Genomic DNA, 20117 nt, shown 5'->3' on the forward strand with positions numbered 1-20117 from the left:
CGGTGTCGCCAGCGGTGAAACGTGAATAAATTCCTCGTTTAACATTAATCCGCTCTCGATAAGTTCCGTCACATATTTCTGGTCTTTCAAAAAGACCACGACCGCTTTGTTCATGCGGGAAGCATAGGAGATGTTTACATGACCCACCTGATCCCCCACAGCCAGCAACACCTGCTCCACTGTGCTTGCGGCCTGAGCCACCAACCGCACTCCGTGTCTCAGAGACACCGGCGGCGCCCCGAAGGACGCCATCCCCGCCTCGAGGCACGGAAAAACACTAACGAAAAAGTATTAACCGTACTCGCAAAGAGTACAAATATCCCAACGAAAGATCATACAGTTAAAGAAAACGATAGAAACAGAAAACAAACGAAACAAAAGTGAAAATCCCTCTTCCCTCTTCAAACACACCTCCACCACAGAAGAAGAAGAAGAAGAAGAAGAAGAAGAAGAAAGAAGAAGAAGAAGAAAGAAGAAAGGAAGAAGAAGAAGAAGAAGACTCCGACTCCGACTCCGACTCCGACTCCGACTCCGACTCCGAGCTGTCCGACTTCAGGCGAGCTCCCCCGGCTGCGATCGGCTATTCTCGTCTACTTTCGAGGCGAGCCGCAGCTCGTCTCAAACAAGCCTATTGTAAATGCATAGTCTCCTCTCTTAACACTGGCCCACATTCACGTCCAATCGTGCCACCTGTCTGCCAACAACTGCGTCATTGTGCTTTCGGTATTTGACGTATAAACAGTATTTAGCCTCTTTTTGTTTTGAATTATAACTGTCTTTCTGTTCAGATGACAAATGTGTGCGTCAGGTGACTTAAATCATGATATGATGTTTGGTTCTTATTAAATAGTAATAGAGCAGTCCTCCCACATGTGATGATATGCCACTAGAATGTTTGTTACACACATGTTTTTGCACAAGAATCAGCCACTAGGCTTCCTTTTATGATAGTTTCTTAACAACCTTTTTTCCCTTTTACAGCGCGAGTGCCTCTCAATCCACGTTGGTCAGGCTGGTGTGCAGATTGGCAATGCCTGCTGGGAGCTTTACTGCCTGGAACATGGGATCCAGCCGGACGGCAGGAAGCCTGGTGACCAGAACATCTCAGGAGGAGTGGACGATTCCTACAACACCTTCTTCAGTGAGACTGGAGCTGGAAAGCACGTCCCCAGAGCAGTGTTTGTTGACCTGGAGCCCACTGTCATCGGTACATTCTCATTAATTATAAATGATAAAAGTATCATAAACCTTTTCCCCCATCTGTCCCCCCCCCCCCCCTCCCCCTAGGTTGGGAACCACTGCTCTAAAACATCATTCCATTCTTAAGTATTTGAGTAAAACAGGATTGATTGGAAGAATTTAAAACAACGTAAATACAGTGGTATAATTCCACAAATGGTGACAGGATGATATGGTGATACACACTCTTGTACAGTAGGTGGCGGTATGCACCTTAAAGTTGTTTGCAATCCGCCAAAAACCGAGAGAAGAAGAAGAAGAAGAAGAAGAACCTGGATCCATGTGGCGTCTCGTCGCTACGGTTCTCTCTCTCTGTGTTCCTGAGAAAGTGTGTGTGAGCTCCAGCACTACTGATCCATCATCTGTGTGTCTGGATAAACCTCCGAATGGACTCTGTGCTCTTTTTTCTGGAGCGTTTACCTCGGACTATCGGAGCTAGCTTAGCATGCTAGCTGGAAACACGTTAGCAACACTAGTCAGATTGAGAGTTTGATGGAGAGAGAAACGGTGTGTTTAACGGAGTCTGCAGGAAAAGGTGATCTAGGAAACATGAGTAAAGTCCAAATGCTGCTGTCGTTGAAGAAGCAGCGATTCACTACTGAAGAGATATTTGCTCTGTTTGAACAAACAATAGCAGAGCTCGAGGAGGAGCTGTCTCTTTCCAAAGAGGAGAACAAGAGACTCCAGAAACTACTGGACGCTGTTTTACAGCCTCAGCTTCGGATACACAGAGCAGGTCTGTTCCCTTTACTCTTCATTAACACTTTAAACTCTTCAGTAGCACTTTATTATCACATTAATAACACTTTAGACCAGGGGTCGGCAACCTTTTTGATATGAAGTGCCATTCTAAAAAAAAAAATGTATCAGCGTGCCGACGATCGTGAATTATCAACGGGGGGGGGGGGGGAGAGGGTGTTGAAGAGCTCGACGAAAACACTCGTGAAAAGTGATGTTTAAAACTCAGTTAATGGGGCTCATTCACTGGCGCTTCCACAAACAACAACCAACATAATTGTTACATTCAAATGAAGTAGCCTACATTATTCAAGTTTACATTAACTTTGGATAATAACACGGGGGAAATGAGCGGAAGCGCTCTCTTTTCCTCTCTCCCCCTCTCTCTCTCTCCTGACAGCCTGTCAGTATCTCATGCAGCTCACTGATCCAGTAATGAGTGACAGTGAAGAATAAATATATTTATAACTAGTTCCAAAGGTAGATCAAATAGCTAAGTGTGTTAGGTCTAACTCTTGTGTGTTCTGCTCCGCTCACCGGTCCGTCACAGCGGGTGGAGCTGCAGGATTTCTGCTTCACACACGTTGCATACCGCTATTTTATTGTCTTTTTCGGACACCTCAAAATACTGCCAGACTGGTGAAGCGATTTTGGCGAGCTTGTTTTGCCGCACACAGAGAAAAGTGTCATGTATGTTACGTCTCGCGATCGGCCTTTTTGAGTGGGGCTGCGTTGCGCTGCGTTGCGCTGCGTTGCGCTGCGTTGCGCTCTGGCGGCGGTCTCGTTCAGGATCCGAAAATAAAATAAATATTTTGTACACTTATTCCACTTATTCCTAGTGTGCCACTGGTTACGGTGCCGCGTGCCATTGGTGGCACGCGTGCCAGGGGTTGCCGACCCCTGCTTTAGACCCTTTATCAGCACGTGCTGCAGGTAGTACATCCTGAAGTAAAAGTACAAACACCACACTGTGAAAATACTCCATTATTATAATTATTACGGAAGAGCAAACCTACCAAAATAAATATATTTATAAAAATAAATACATTGAATAATATGCTATTTAATTTACTGATTTAAATATTACCCATGCATGTAGGCACTAGTTGATTAAATGTGACATACATTGATACTTTAGTTTTAATGTGCTTCTTTATTCACCTTTTCTTTTTAAATGTGTAAAAGCAAATAAAAACAAATACTTTGGATTAATTCAAATTGCGCGAGAATAATTCATAAAGAAATCAATGAATAAATATGTTCAATAATAAATTAAACGCATCTAAAATGTTACTTGATAAAGAATAGGGGAACTCGTACAAATGTCATAAAGTCATTCAAACGTTAATATAAATTAATATAAAATCTCAATCAATCAATTATTGCCAACATGTATTTATAATATATTCTGTATATATATATATATATATATATATATATATATGAGGGCTGTCAGTCGATTAAAATATTTAATAGTGATTAATCGCAAATTAATCGCACATTTTTTATCTGTTCTAAATGTACCTTAGAGGGATATTGTTCAAGTTTGTAATACTCTTATCAACATATGAGTGGACAAATATGCTTTATATGTTTGTTTATTATCATTTGAACAATGACAAATATTCTCATGTATATTAAACAAAAAAACCTGGAAACTATCTCATAAGTGTGTGTGTGTGTGTGTGTGTGTGTGTGTGTGTGTGTGTGTGTGTGTGTGTGTGTGTGTGTTGTGTGTGTGTGTGTGTGTGTGTGTGTGTGTGTGTGTGTGTGTGTGTGGTGTGTGTGTGTGTGTGTGTGTGTGTGTGTGTGTGTGTGTGTGTGTGTGTGTGTGTGTGTGTGTGTGTGTGTGTGTGGTGTGTGTGTGTGTGTGTGTGTGTGTGTGTGTGTGTGTGTGGTGTGTGTGTGTGTGTGTGTGTGTGTGTGTGTGTGTGTGTGTTGTGTGTGTGTGTGTGTGTGTGTGTGTGTGGACACTGTGATGGATCGTTGGAGCTATGTGCAGCTCAAGGCATATATGCTCGAATGGGAGCTGCCTGGAAGCTGCAATCATGTTGCGCGTACTATCCGTGCTGAGTGTGCTGACTTTTCGTACAATGTCCCACTGGCTGGCTACCTGCATAAAGTCAAGTGCTCGGCGCAGTTGTCGGCGAAATGTCATTGAAACAGCTCCTTATATCCGTTAGCGCAGCTAGCTAGCCCCAGATGCTAACAACAACAACACGTAAGGTGTGCCTCGCTCGCACGAGTCGCGCCACACATACACACACCCTCCCGGTCCTCCCGATGGCCAGTCCGGGCCTGCCAGTGAGCGTGGAAGTGTGGTCTGCCACAAGCGGGCGGTAGGAGCGGGGCTGTCAGCATCAGCGTTATTAACGCGTTAACTTGACAGCCCTAATATATATATATATATACAGAATATATATTTTGAGAGAGATATACACTAGTATTAGACGCAGTCAAAAGTTTGGACACATCTTGTCATTCGAAGATTTTTATTTATTTAAATTGGTTCTACTTTGTAGATTTATACTGAAGACGTCAAAACTATAAAAGAACACATGGAATTATCTAGTAAACAAAAAAGTGTTAAAAAATCCAGAATATGATTTATATTTTGCTGGCTACTGCAGAATGCTGTGGTAGCCATGCTGGTTAAGGGAACCTTGAATTCTGAATAAATCACCAACAGTGACACCAGCAAAGCCCCCCACCACCATCTCACCTCCTCCTCCATGCTTCACAGTGGGAACCACTCATGCAGAAACCATCCGCTCACCTTCTCTTTTAATGACTGATTTTAAATGCCATTTTTAAAATGTCTTCCATTTTTGTAAAGCACTTTGAATTACCTTGTGTTGAAAGGTGCTATATAAATAAACTTGCCTTGCCTTGCCTTGCCTTCTCTGCGTCTCACAAAGACACGGAGGTTGGAACCAAAAATCTCTAATTTGGACTCATCAGACCAAAGTAATAATACATTAATAATACATTTAATTTATATAGCGCTTCTCATGTGCCAAGACAAATCTCTGAGCAAATTCGAAGTACAGATTTCCACTGGTCTAATGTCCAGTACTTGTGTTTCTTGGCCCACACCATTCTCTTCTTCTTGTTGTTCGTCCTCAGTAGTGGATCTTTGCAGCAATTGGACCATGAAGGCCTGATTCACGCAGTCTCCTCTGAACAGTGGATGTTAAGATTGTCTGCTCCTTGAGCTCTGTGATCATCTATGTGAGCTCTAATCTGAGGTGCTTTAATTTGCTGTTTCTGAGGCTGGTAACTCTGATGTATTTATCCTCTGAGCAGAGGTAACTCTTGCTCTTCCTTTCCCGGGGGGGGTCCTCATGAGAGCCAGTCTCATCATAGCATTTGATGTTTTTGCGACTGCATTTGAGGATACATTCAAAGTTCTTGAAATGTTCTGGATCGACTGGCCTTCATTTCTTAAAGTGATGATGGACGGTCGCTTCTCTTTACTGGGTTGAGTGGTTCTTGCTATAATATGGATTACAACAGCAGTCAAATAGGCTTTCCACTGTGCACTAACTCTACCTCTGCTCAACACAACTGATGGTCTCAAACACATTAACCTGTTAAGCACCAAGCCTGTTTTTCATGTTTCAGCCTCGAAAATGACATGCCCAAAACAAATGACTACAACTTAACTTCTAAAAGGGTTATATGAATAATTTCTTTGATCAAAGCAAGGTTACATCTGTGAGTTGGATGTAGAAGTGTCAGAATCAATATAGATGTTTATTATTTTAAAGAAAATTCAGATTTTACATAGTAAAAAACTGTAAATTATAGTGTCCGTCCAAAAATGATTTTTTTACAGATAGTGAAAACTACCCTTGGATGATGGGTTAGTAGACTAAAAGCTTTAGGAATCCAAAGTACAACATATAATAAGTACCCTGTATCAAGATTGATGCAAAACAAGTGACATGTGACCTTTTTAGAGAGGTTTAGCCAAAACCACCCCACCTCTGAGGTGATTTGGGTGAAAATGTTTTTTTTTTTCCATATCTCTGGCCCCCCTTGGTCGATGTTGATGGTTGACACCTCTTTCTGACCGTTAGAGCCAATAGAATCGAAGGGGGAGGCCCCCACACACACACGTTGTGAAGAGAAAAGTGGGGGCTGCGCGCATGTAAATTTGCAGCAGAGTGGACCTATCTGTCGCTCGGACATTTGGAAACGAAAAAGCAGTTTTATTGCTTATAGATTATCAGAAATCATTTCAAAGAGGACACGGACACATTGGATTAACAAATGGATTAACTGCAGCATAGTTTTTTTATCGTTTTAATGCCATTGAAGACCAGTTTTGACCAAGGTAAGCCATGTTAGCGTTTCTAGCTACCTAGCTCCACATGTTATGATGTACGCTTTAGTTTATAGCGTTGCAAATGTTTATCACTGAGTGTTGAGGTGGGCACCCCCAGATTCTGTGTCTCCAGGAGATGCAAAATGAGGGGTTGGCTGTGCATCTAGGATAAGTAATAAGGGAGTTAGAGTGAGTTTAGGTGCAGAGATAGGTTACATTTTTTCGCTCGTGGAAAATTCAGAGGCTGAGTGTTAGCATTGTGTTTTTTTTTTGGAAAACATTTAAAAAAAAGATCAGTTAGCTGAGTGGAACCTCTCTCATACGTGTGTGTGTGTGTGTGTGTGTGTGTGTGTGTGTGTGTGTGTGTGTGTGTGTGTGTGTGTGTGTGTGTGTGTGTGTGTGTGTGGTGTGTGTGTGTGTGTGTGTGTGTGTGTGTGTGTGTCCTTTAAGCCTCCACTTGCACTGCCGGGTCAGATTGACCTGAATACCATCTTTGTGATATAGACATGTAGGGGGGGTTCCAAATGCATGACATGAACCATTTTCATTTTACTTGTGTATTGCACTAATTAAGGGAAGTAGAAGAAGTTTCGTACAAAAAAAAATACTTGAAAGTATTTTTCGTAGATTTTCAAACTTTCAAACGGGTCAATTTGACCCTGAATGTAACAGGAGGGAAGGCAAGTCATTCCACACATTGACTCTTGACAAGGCACACGTGTTCATTGAAAACCATTCCAGGTGACGACCTCATGAAGCTGACTGAGAGAAGCCAAGAGTGTGCAAAGCTGTCATCAAGGCAAAAGGGGGCTACTTTGAAGAATCTAAAATAAAAATCATATTCTTGATTTTTTAACACTTTTTTGTTCACTAGATAATTCCATATGTGTTCTTTCATAGTTGTGATGTCTTCAGTATTAATCTATAAAGTAGAAACACATTTAAATAAACAAAAAACATTGAATGAGAAGGTGTCAGAACTTTTGACTGGTACTGTATATAAAAAACACACATATTTTAATATTGAGCAGGTTCCCTCATCTATAATCATTTATACAAGCGCAACTTTGAACATGTACAGCAGTAAAATGCAACATACACAATAATCAAGAAACAACATAAATGAAACACTCACAGGGAACATTTTACTGCACCGTCATTACTTTTACATAAGAAGGTGCCGTCAAATGTTCTGTTAATACTTGCATACTTTTACTTAAATAAGGTTTGAATGCAGGATTTAAATTTGTAACAGAGTATTGTAATTCTATACTGTAGGCGTAGTGTATCTGTGAACGATCCCAAATACAATTCCTTGTTTACATTGCAGCTAGTGCTACGCCAGAAGAAAAAACCCTTTTTCATTTTGAACTGGAAGTGGAAAGGGGCTGGGCTACATGAGGTGACTTGAGCCAACACAAATACACAATAGGTGGGACTAAGAAAGATAATGTGAAAATATAAAAACAAAGGCATTCATTAGGGCTGCAAAATGTCTCCCATTGTAATGGTGATGAGATTTTTAAATGCTAACACTTAACAGTTTGTTCTGACTGTGTGTTTCCTGTTTCCTGCAGACGTCCAGCAGCTGGTGGTGGTTAAAGAAGAGCTTCTCCCTGACCAGCAGGAGTTGAGCACCAGTCTGGACCAGGAGGACCCAGAGCCCCCCCCACACATTAAGCAGGAACAGGAGGAACTCAGGATCAGTCAGGAGGGAGAGCAGCTTCAGGAGCTGGAGGAGGCTGATATCACCAAGTCCACTTTCACTCCTGACCCTGTGAAGAGTGAAGATGATAAAGAGAAACCTCAGTCCTCTCAGCCTCATCAAAGACAAACTGAACACATGGAAACAGAAGCTGATGGAGAGGACTGTGGAGGACCAGAACCAGCCAGGAACTCAGATCCAGAGAGCAGTTTACAACCAAAGACTGAGGACGACACTGGAGACTCTTCTGAACCTGACACTGGAGACTCTTCTGAACCTGACACTGGAGACTCTTCTGAACCTGACACTGAAGACAGTGCTGATTGGAAGGAGACCACAGAACCTGCATCAGGCTCAAACTCACTGAAAAATAGACATGAATCTGTCAGTGATCCACGACGTAGTGCTGAAAAGAAACCATTCAGCTGCTCAGTCTGTAAGAAAGCTTTTTCACTGAGTGGATGTTTAAAGAGACACATGAGAATCCACACAGGAGAGAAACCACACAGCTGCTCAGTCTGTAAGAAAGCTTTTTCACGGAGTGGACATTTAAAGGAACACATGAGAATCCACACAGGAGAGAAATCACACAGCTGCTCAGTCTGTAAGAAAGCTTTTTCACGGAGTGGAAATTTAAAGAGACACATGAGAATCCACACAGGAGAGGAAAAATAGATCTGCAAAATTTGTGACAAAAGATTTAAATGGCGTAATCGTTGAAAAAGACACAAGAGTGTTGGTAAGGGAATACATTGGTCTATTTTGTATCCTGATGACCTGATGCCGTTACATGTAATACGTTACTCCCTAAGCCTGTTTTCACCCACCTGCAACCGATTCGCGAATAATCACAAATGTTCATTTCTTCGACCCCTTGACTCGACTATTTCTTGTTTAATAATCGTTACATCTCCTCAGGACCAAGTTCCCGTGTCCTGCCCTTCACCTGCTGATCACCCACTGCTCATTTAAGGTGGACTCACCTTTACAAGGGACCAGCTAGTCTTAGTGTCTTAATGCAAACGTTTTGTAAAGTGATGCTAGACCATCAACGTGCTGTTGGGTTGTGTGCTCTCTGCAGGACGGGGTCTGGACTCAAAGATTGTTTATGGTATGAGAGCTTCATTCTGTTTTTGTTGTCTAAACAACGCCAACAGAGCGATACGTCTTCTTTCCAGCAGATGGCATACATGTTACATCATCCAGTTCAACTGTCATCCACATATTAGTGATTCAAAACAGCAATGTGTGAGATATGGCTAGTAATTGACTATTTGAACAGAATGTGAAGAGGTTACAGTCTTGAGGCCATGTCCAATATGTTTATGTTTTGTTTGATTAAATCTACTGAAATGAGCATTCAATGACTAAATTATTCTTAATTACTGTCATTACATCATGGGTTTGCATTGCAATATTAGAACGCATAAAACCCAACTTTATTTCTTCCAAGTTGCGGGTGTTCATTGTTTAGAAGTCCGCTGTGTTTCATCCAAGCGTCCACTTCGTGCTCCGATAATGCTGAAAGTATCTGTTGTATGCTTTACCTGCTCCAGTAACAAAAGTGTAATTCACTGGACAGAGACAAGAGATAGTGGATGGATCCAGAGGAGAACCAGAAGATAGTCCGTATAGAGCCTTCAGGTTCTGAAAATGATCAGGGATAGAGCTAGAAAAAAACTCCAAAAACCTGAATAGAGCTAGAAGATAGCCAGAACAAAGCCAAGAAAGACCCAGTAGGAAGACAGGAAGGAGCCACACAGGGATGCAAACTTGTCACCTTTCGGCGAAATTCGCCGTTTTGAATCCAAAATAGGTAGTTTGTGTGATTCATGTAGATCTGCAATAAAAATATTTTTGGGGTATGGGGGGGGTCTGGGACCCGGAGTAATCTGCGGCCGCGAGCTGTTATGTGCCATCATGACACGCATGGTGTTCTTTTTTTACATATTATAATGAAGCGCGAGCTGTGTGCTCGAGTCTTCCTGCCTGTCGGCTCTGCTCATGGATGTATAATAAGGCTCTGCTGCTCCGGGATGAGGGTCTAGCTTCAGCAGCTACATTACCTACGGGTGCGTTCGTTAATATTAACTGTGCGGTCCGGAGTCACTGTGGCACAGACTGGACCGCTGGTGAACAGCTGTTAGAACGGGCCGTTCAGGTGTTCAAATCAGAGCTCCCTGTCGGAGCGGCAGAGCGTGATGTGCACTGAAAAGTGTTCCTGTCGCAATATTATCGTTGAGCTAGCTAACTAGCATACATTGTCACTATCTGCTAACGTTAGCTTTAGCCTTCGTTTTCAAATAGTTTTTTTCATAGGCTATAAACGGAGGTGGTATAAGTATATATCTTGTACTTGAGTAAAAGTAGAAGCACTCAGATCTTGTACTAGAGTAAAAGTAGAAGTACTCAGGTCTTGTTCGTAAAAGTAGAAGTACTCAGATCTTGTACTTGAGTAAAAGTAGAAGTACTCAGGTCTTGTACTTGAGTAAAAGTAGAAGTAGAAGTCCTGCATTCAAAATGTTCCTCAAGTAAAAGTAGAAAAGTATTCTCATCAAAATATAGTTAAAGTAGCGACAGTAAAAGTAGTCATTGTGCAGATTGGTCCATTTCAGAATAATATATATGATATGTTTTATAATGATTGATCATGAAAGTGTTCTCAAAGCTGGTAAAGGTGCAGCTAGTTTGAATGACTTTGTATACTGCAGGGTAGCTTGTGGATTTACTCCAGGTGGAACTAAAGTCTGATTTAACACTTGATTATATTTCACATCATTCATCCAGATCTGTAAAGTAACTAAAGCTATTAAATACATGTAGTGGAGTAGAAGTACACCATTTACCTCTGAACTGTAGTGGAGTAGAAGAACAAAGTAGCAACACATTGAAATACTTAAATAAAGTACAAGTATCTCAAAATTGTACCCAAGTATAGTACTTGAGTTTATGAACTTAGTTACTTTACACCACTGGCTATACAGATAGAAAGACTAAGCCTTGCACAGAGGCATGAAAATACATTTTCAAAATGCTCAACAGTGCTGCCAAAATTATAAACTGACTGCTACACAATTCAAATAAATGCTTTTATACATTTCTATTAGATGTGACTCTTTGGCGTTTCTGTTATTATTAACTGCTTTAGTTGTTCTGACTGCTAACATCCTGTTATTCCTCATTTTAAAGCCGATATTCGGGGGGGTCGGATCCTTGTCACCTTTTTCATACCTGATGAGTTTGCATCCCTGGCCACAAGAGTTTGTATTCTTTATTTTTTAATATTCAAGCTCTTCTCTTAAGATATTATAACTTCTCAACATGTATCCTTTTATGCATTAAAAAAACCTTACATTTTTGCTGCCAATTATTGAGATTGTTTCACAGCTTTATCTTAAATATTTAGACTTTTTTTCTATACATATAGATTACATAGGATGAACAGCACGATCCACTCTGCTGGATTCTGCCCAAATCGGCTCAAAATGCATGCAAACATCTGGCTTTATCCATACTCCTGCAGTTGTATTGTTCTGGATTCATAGTGAAGTGTATTAGAAGTTCTGCACTCTTATTGTTATGTATTTAATATAAAGTGAAATACCCATAAAGTCAGTAAAGAAAAGAGTCTCACTTAAGGAAAAAGGTTCTTCATTTGCACATAAACATGGTCAAATATTTAAAGTTGTGACCAGATGGTGTCGCCCTAATCCGTGTATCTACGGTCCATTTGTTTTTCTTTATTACACAAGTTAGCGGAAGAGCATCTGAGAGGCCTTTTTGTTTTTGTTGTTTTACCTCACTAAATGGTCTAATGCTCATTGGAGCGAGGGGCGGGGCGAAACTCGCGGAAGTGATTTCAAAACAAAAGCCCTCGTTTGCTTGGAACGGTGATAATATTATAAACAAGGTGAATTTAGCGATCACAACGAAAACGGCCAAGACACATATTGAGCCCAGAAAATGAATGTTATTAAGGGCTGTAAATATAATAGGCCTGTGTCTAAAATGGACAACATTGTTAGGAGATTTAAACTATACAGCGATTCTGCACTGCGGTCACTCAGCCGTCTCTCGAGTTTGTTTTTTCAAATCAGCTGCTCTTCATGCTGACGCTTAGAGAGCACCAGAACGCGGCTCCGGCTCTTCAGATAAGGAGCTGTACACATGCCGCAGTTTTTGCGTGGCTGTGTCTTTAGTTGTAAGCCCAGTGGCGATCTGCTCATCTGTCATACTGATCATACAGTCAATAACTTTGTTGTTATTAGCATCTGGTTAGCGAGCTATGCTAACGAATATAAGAAGCTTTTTCTCCAACCAGTGAGGTAAAGGCACATCTTTATATGATCACTATAGTTATAAAAACACAAGAGAATAAAGTAAACAGGTATAAAATACTATATGACAGTAAAAAAAAGTTGTTAATAAACAAGAATACAGTTTGAAAGGGGAGTGATTTGTAAAATATCCATAAAGAAAAGTAAATGTGCTTCCAGTTCTGTTTCATATGAGTGTTGAGAGATGTATCCATAGAGCTCTTCATGTTGCTCTCAAAGTGCACCAGATTAATGCTTTTAACTTCAACATTTAAAAAAAAATCTTCCCCCCCGGAGAGGAGGTTAGGTCCCCCCCCCCCACTTAAATCATGTTCACATGGATAGGAAACTAAATACATTTGCACACATCTTGTGTCCATATATCTTTGCACAGCATGAAAGAAAGGCCAAATGAATGGGCTGTGATTTTAGTTTTTTTAAGCAGAGGTCAATAATTTGTACGGTCCTCGGAGGATGTTGAAAAAATTGAAATGGCCCTCGAGAGGAAAAAGGTTCCCCACCCCTGCTCTAATGGAAAGAAAACTTCCAAAAAATACATATAAATGGTGTTTGTTTTATTACCATGTCTGAATGTATCTATAGATTTAAAGCTAATCTGCATTTAAACATAACATTTCAGGGGAAAATACTGACTTGACGTAAGTAAGTATGTGGGGAAGTTGTGAGGTGATATCAGTGGCGAGCCGTGAGCTTTATACCTAGGCCCTCTGACCCCCACCAATTCCCTTGAAAAAAAGAAAAAAAAAGAGTTATTACGTCACAGCGTATACTTCAGCGGAATATCAAAACAACGGCCCAGGGTGCAAAACGCATCAATGACAGCGACCCTCTACCACACAAAACAACACCTGTGAACCCAATTTGTGTTCTTTGACATTGAAAATGATATTGCATTGTGTTTGTTACTTTCGTTGCAGTTGTATGTCTTAAGTGTAATTTGGCATGCTTTTATTTTGAATGCGAGTTCAAGCTGTTGACAGGAAGTTGTTGTTGCTATGGAAACAAGAAACGTTTCACAGCGGGCGGAACTTGTCATAAAGTCCGTGATAATCAAACCCACCTATTTAGAGGGAAGATATGATTGGTCAATTGTACTGTCATTTGACATTACTCTCTCGTTGAGTTACTATAGCGGGCCCTCTGTGAATCGCAGAGAGGGCCAGACGAGCTTCTTTCATGTAACCCTTCACATTCAACAGAGACTGAACAGGCAGATTCGAAGGATTTATTTCTTTGGAAATGTTATTTTAAATATAATTAAATCAAGTTTTTTTTTCGGTAAAACTAATGAAAAATATAACAATAATATAAAAAATATATATATTTAAAAAATATATATTTTTTTTAAATGTTTTTAAATATTATTTTTTAGAATATGTTAGGCCCTCACAGAGGGCCTAGAGGGCCCTGATGGCTCGCCACTGGGTGATATGTTTTTTGTTTGTTTTTTAGTTTTATCCTTTTAACCTGCAATGCCTTGGTAACTGCATGCAAATTAGCCCATTTTAATTAAGATAAGATAAGAAATGAGATAGTACTTTATTACTAGTGTACTAGTTAACGCCTAATACCTGTCTGTCTGAAGGAACAGTAAAGTGGGAGGTGCTGCTGCCTGTCTGTCTGAAGGGACAGTAAAGTGGGAGGTGCTGCTACCTGTCTGTCTGAAGGGACAGTAAAGTGGGAGGTGCTGCTACCTGTCTGTCTGAAGGGACAGTAAAGTGGGAGGTGCTGCTACCTGTCTGTCTGAAGGGACAGTAAAGTGGGAGGCGCTGCTACCTGTCTGTCTGAAGTGACTGGTGTGAGGTGCTGCTACCTGTCTGTCTGAAGGGACAGTAAGGTGGGAGGTGCTGCTACCTGTCTGTCTGAAGGGACTGTAAGGTGGGAGGTGCTGCTTCCTGTCTGTCTGAAGGGACTGTAAGGTGGGAGGTGCTGCTACCTGTCTGTCTGAAGGGACTGTAAGGTGGGAGGTGCTGCTACCTGTCTGTCTGAAGGGACTGTAAGGTGGGAGGTGCTGCTACCTGTCTGTCTGAAGTGACTAAGGTGGGAGGTGCTGCTACCTGTCTGTCTGAAGGGACTGTAAGGTGGGAGGTGCTGCTTCCTGTCTATCTGAAGGGACTGTAAGGTGGGAGGTGCTTGCTACCTGTCTGTCTGAAGGGACTGTAAGGTGGGAGGTGCTGCTACCTGTCTGTCTGAAGGGACTGTAAGGTGGGAGGTGCTGCTTCCTGTCTATCTGAAGGGACAGTAAAGTGGGAGGTGCTGCTACCTGTCTGTCTGAAGTGACTAAGGTGGGAGGTGCTGCTACCTGTCTGTCTGAAGGGACTGTAAGGTGGGAGGTGCTGCTACCTGTCTATCTGAAGGGACTGTAAGGTGGGAGGTGCTGCTACCTGTCTGTCTGAAGGGACTGTAAGGTGGGAGGTGCTGCTTCCTGTCTGTCTGAAGTGACTGCCGATGTCCGCACCGCTGTGCGCGAGACGTGGAGGGAGGGAGGGTAGAGGGATTATCGCTCAGGTTTTATCAGTGGACTGTGGACTTGCTTTGTGATTTAGGATTTTGGTTTCCCCCTTACTCACTATTTTTTGCCGCGTTTTAATTAGCTGTTCATTTACTCCCATGGTTACAATGATGATGCTTTGTTTTCACTCTTCAGTGGGCGGGGCCGTCATTTTGGGCAGGATGTGACGTAGTGCTGCTTGCCCTGAAGATGCTCTAAAAGTACTTTTTGATTAAAATAAAACAGGAACATCATGTTCCGAACATGTATGTGATGTGTAAACGCAGATGATGGATTGCCCCTGTGTATTCAAATGTAAACAGAAAGCAATCATCAATATAGAGTTGTGGATTCAAAATGGCAGGAAAATCATAATGTGTGCTGGTCACTAAAATGAAATATTAGGTCATTGCCAGGGGTTATCACTACAAACCAAGTCCATGGATCGAATAATCCTATTTAAATATATTGGTTGGTTGATGTACAGGAGAAATTATATTATATACAGTATATATATATAATATTGACATTAAATGTGCTTTATTTTGTAAGGTGTTTCTTTGGTTTTGAATGGTAAGCTTTAAAAAACACATCATTACACATATACTGGGCTGTGATGAGGATGGATTATGATTACATGCTTTATTAAGCAGCAGTTAAAAGTACCACACAAAAACTGGACAGAATACAATGGAGAACAATGAGATTACTGTGGGTTCCCTTACCCATACAACTGTACTATTTGGTATGCCAGAAACAGATTAAGTCATTAAGCAAAACCTACAAGTCTGCCCTACTGCATATTGCAGTGTGGAAGCCAGCATATGTATATGGCTATTCTGACCCACAATACTTCGAGCAAGAGGGCAAAGGTAAAGATGCAATGTTGTGATGAAGTAGTGCAGTGGTGCCCTCTGGACCTGATAGTGCAGCAACACAAATTGCATAATGCATAATACCAATTGAGATTTAATAAAAAATCTTACATTGAAATAAATAGTTACGTTCTTTATAACTACGCATAAAGATACAAAAGAGAAAAAATTTTGTTAAATCTAGTTAAATCTTGCAGGAATTCCTGTAAAAAATGTAACATACTTAATTACATTCTTGACTTTACATGTTATACTCAATTAGTATCTCTACATATTTATTAGAAGAGATCAAAGCATTTTCATTTAGTCATTCCTGGCTCACTGATGGAGAATTGAATCACATGTGTCATCTGGATCCAGACGTTTCTTTTTCATCAACTCTTTGGAGCTCACTGTGAAAACTTTGAAACATTCCTCACTGAATTGTTTCAACAACAAAAGAGTTTCAATATCAAAGCAGGTTTGCAGTTTGGGACAATATTTGTGTTTTTGTATTCAATATAACTCACCTTAACGTCTTTTAGTTTGCTGAATTCTGCCTTCACGTCTATCTTGGCTTGCTCGTTTTGTTTTAGTATCAGAGCACGAACATCAGCTGCTGACCTATAGGAAAAGATTTGTATTTGAAGAATGACATGAACTGCATATATATTCCAGGATATGATATCACTACGCATCTCCATCTTGCTTTCAATGACCAATGATCACATAGCTTCATCCAGCATCACTAAGTGTTTGTGAAGCAACAACATTAGGACAGAAATAAATGGCTGAGATGTTGAGGAATCAATGCAGGCATTTTAGAAACACGGATACTGTTATGATCATGGATACCCTGGTTGATCCTGTTTCAAGTGAACATTATATCCCTGAATACCATCCACACCAGGATACTAATGTGCCTGTAAACGTAATCAATGTTTCCATGGTTTCTCCTCTTGGCCATCAGTGTCTAAATTGGATGGTACATTTAACTGTGTACTTTTGCATCTTAAACCACTTACTGATCATCTGAACCTCCAAGACTATCAGACTTGGTGCAGATCAAATGAATCTGCTGACACTCGCGACCATTTCCCATGAGGCTGCAGGATTCTTCCAGGATCTCCCAGGATTCTTTTTCAGAAGCTGCTCGATTGATCTCAGCCACAATCCACACAGTAGAACAACTTCCAACAACCTGGAGGGGAATACAGAAAATAATAACGGTTACGTTGTCAGTGTTTCACAATAATCAGCATTGCGTGTGGATAAATCACCTTTTTCCACATTGTGTCTCTGGTCTTGTTACGGTCCCGGTTTCCAGGAAGATCCACAAGTGTGACGTGCTGGAGAAGACCCTTCTTCGGCCCCCTGACAGTCACACACTTCACCAGTAGCCAATAGTACTTCTTCACATCTTTAGCAACACACTCTCACTCCCTAAGCGTCCAGGAGCGACTCTTGGTCAGGGTCCCGAGGCGTGCAGTTGGGACGCGGCGAGGCTCCTTCAGCTTCATAAACGGACGCAAAGAGCTTTCAACTGATTGCAATGTATTCCCATCAGCGTCGGTATTTGACGCTTAGGGAAGCACGGCATTCGTTTGTGTCGGAGGTTGTTAAAGGCAATGTGACCGTCCATTCCCATTGGATAACGGAGAATTGTACACAAGGAAGTAAGTATTCCCCTTACTGTCGATTGATTTGACAGTGATATCTCCACTACTCATCAACTCAAAAACACCAGATTACTGTATCCTTGTTAATTAAACGACATTGATAGGTTTTAGTGTGTGTACAATGCTTTTGCCACGTTTTCCCCTTCAATTCTGACAAACAAGTCGTTTTCTATGAGTTTTGGATGGCCGAAGACATTACATTACCCACAATCCTCTGTAGCAACCATAGACTGTATAAAATAATTAAATAATACATTATTCCGAGTGTGCTTGCTTTTCTCTTTGAAAGTCATCACATAACGGCATTGTAATACACGTTTCGGCTGCATTAAATATGACATATCTGCCGTAGTTAACTCTGCCCTGATGACAAGACTTCTAGACAAACAGGAACTGCCGCCAAAACTGAAAACTTGACGTGGATCTTAAATATATAAGCAATTAAACAACATCTTACATTTCTTTTCACACAATACGTCTCCTTGCCGTATCAACACTAATTCGGCTGACTTTTATATTTGATCCAATTGGTAGATAGGCTGTATTTACGCCATATTGAGCCCAGAAAATGAATGTTATTAAGGGCTGTAAATATAATAGGCCTGTGTCTAAAATGGACAACATTGTTAGGAGATTTAAACTATACAGCGATTCTGCACTGCGGTCACTCAGCCGTCTCTCGAGTTTGTTTTTTCAAATCAGCTGCTCTTCATGTGATGCATGATGGTATCTGGGTTCATATCTTGAAGCTACCTTACAACACATTTCATGATCACTACACAGTCGACAATAACAGTTAGAAGATGTAATCATTGAACTTAACCATTGCTTACTGAGACTTCAGAGGAGGGGAATAGATGTGCAGTTATGCTGGGTGCCTGCACATGAGGGGGTTCAAGGGAATGAGCATGCTGATAAGTTAGCAAAAGAGGCGTTACAGAAGGAAATAGCAATACCAGTTTCACTTGGAAAAGGAGAAGGAATGATGATGATGAGGATGATATGGTGATACACACTCTTGTACAGTAGGTGGCGGTATGCACCTTAAAGTTGTTTGCAATCCGCCAAAAACCGAGAGAAGAAGAAGAAGAAGAAGAAGAAGAAGAAGAAGAAGAAGAACCTGAGAGGAAGAGGTGATCGTGGTCTGCCGTGTGTGGAGTGTGAGATTGAGAGCAGCTGGTGGAATGGCGTCTTTGAGCCCTGGAGAGGAGGATATGGAAAGTGCATCTGAAGGAGAAGGAGGATGGAATGAAGTAAGGAAAAAGACTTCAAGAAAGAAGATAGACATGTCAAGTGACAGTCTTAGTGAATCTGATTCGCAGAATGAATTGAAGAAAGTAAAGAAAAGGATTGAGAATGAAGAGTGGAAAGTGATTGTGGAGTTTGGTGAGCAATCCGCAGCTAAGCTACATCCAGTGGCCCTGACTAAAGCCATTCACAAAGAAATTGTATCGATAAAGCAAGCAAGATTTCTGAGCAAAGGACGGATGTTGGTTGAAATGATGAATGCAAAACAACAGGAAAAGTTACTGAAAATGAAGACCCTGAATGAAGTTCGAATTAAATGCCATGTTCCTGGAGCAAATCGGAAAATACTTGGAGTTATCAGTGGAGTTCCGATAGAAATCGGCATAGAAGAACTCAAGAAAGAAATTAAAGGGGGAAAAGTGTCTGTAGTTAAGCGTCTTCCTACTAGGTATCAGGGTAAGATAGTGGATAGTTTGTCTGTTCTTCTTCAGTTTGAAGAAACAATTCAACAGAAGATAATGATCGGTTGCATGAGCTTTCCAGTAAGAGAATTCATCCCTAAACCTCTGCGCTGCTTTAAATGCCAAAGGTTTGGGCATGTGGCAGACAAGTGCAAAGCAACTAAGCCCAGGTGTCCAACATGTGCGGGGGAACATGAATATGATAGTTGTGCTGCAGGTGCTAAGGTGAAATGTTGTAACTGTGGTGGGGAACATAGTGCTGCGTATCAGGGCTGCCAAGTGCAGAGAAAGGCCAAGGAGGTGCAGAGATACAAAGTGCAGAGAAAGGCCAAGGAGGTGCAGAGATACAAAGTGCAGAGAAAGGCCAAGGAGGTGCAGAGATACAAAGTGCAGAGAAAGGCCAAGGAGGTGCAGAGATACAAAGTGCAGAGAAAGGCCAAGGAGGTGCAGAGATACAAAGTGCAGAGAAAGGCCAAGGAGGTGCAGAGATACAAAGTGCAGAGAAAGGCCAAGGAGGTGCAGAGATACAAAGTGCAGAGAAAGGCCAAGGAGGTGCAGAGATACAAAGTGCAGAGAAAGGCCAAGGAGGTGCAGAGATACAAAGTGCAGAGAGAGACCAAGGAGGTGCAGAGATACAAAGTGCAGAGAAAGGCCAAGGAGGTGCAGAGATACAAAGTGCAGAGAGAGACCAAGGAGGTGCAGAGATACAAAGTGCAGAGAGAGACCAAGGAGGTGCAGAGATACAAAGTGCAAAATAAAGTCTCATATTCTGAAGCAACAGAAAAGGTATCACTAAACATAGCTAGGAAATCCCAAGGAGCAGCAAGTATATTCTCTTCAAAAGATTTTCCCAAACTCCCACAGGCAAAGGAAAGCTCCACAAAGTGTTCTCATAAGTGCGTGATAGGAGAGGATGCATTGATTGTTAATAAGTACACATGTGTGGCCTTTATTGGAAAAGTGGTGAATGTTGCTTTGCAACAAACAAAAAAGAGGTCAAGACTGAAAACAATAGTGGAAGCAGCAGGTGCTTCT

The 20117-nt window shown here is 41.3% G+C and overlaps 1 protein-coding gene across 1 annotated transcript; it reads right to left on the reverse strand.

Moving 5' to 3' along the window:
- Positions 1–993: 993 nt before the first annotated feature.
- Positions 994–17046, reverse strand: LOC117482484 (nuclear GTPase SLIP-GC-like). The gene is made up of 5 exons (XM_034130569.1): positions 16975–17046; positions 16720–16895; positions 16225–16318; positions 15911–15918; positions 994–1087 (listed from the first exon to the last, which is right to left on the reverse strand). The coding sequence occupies exons 1-5, from the start codon at positions 16984–16986 to the stop codon at positions 994–996; spliced, it is 384 nt and encodes a 127-aa protein (XP_033986460.1). The 5' UTR covers positions 16987–17046.
- Positions 17047–20117: the final 3071 nt, after the last annotated feature.

The sequence above is a fragment of the Trematomus bernacchii genome, unplaced genomic scaffold (assembly GCF_902827165.1).
Source record: "Trematomus bernacchii unplaced genomic scaffold, fTreBer1.1, whole genome shotgun sequence".
NCBI lineage: Eukaryota > Metazoa > Chordata > Actinopteri > Perciformes > Nototheniidae > Trematomus > Trematomus bernacchii.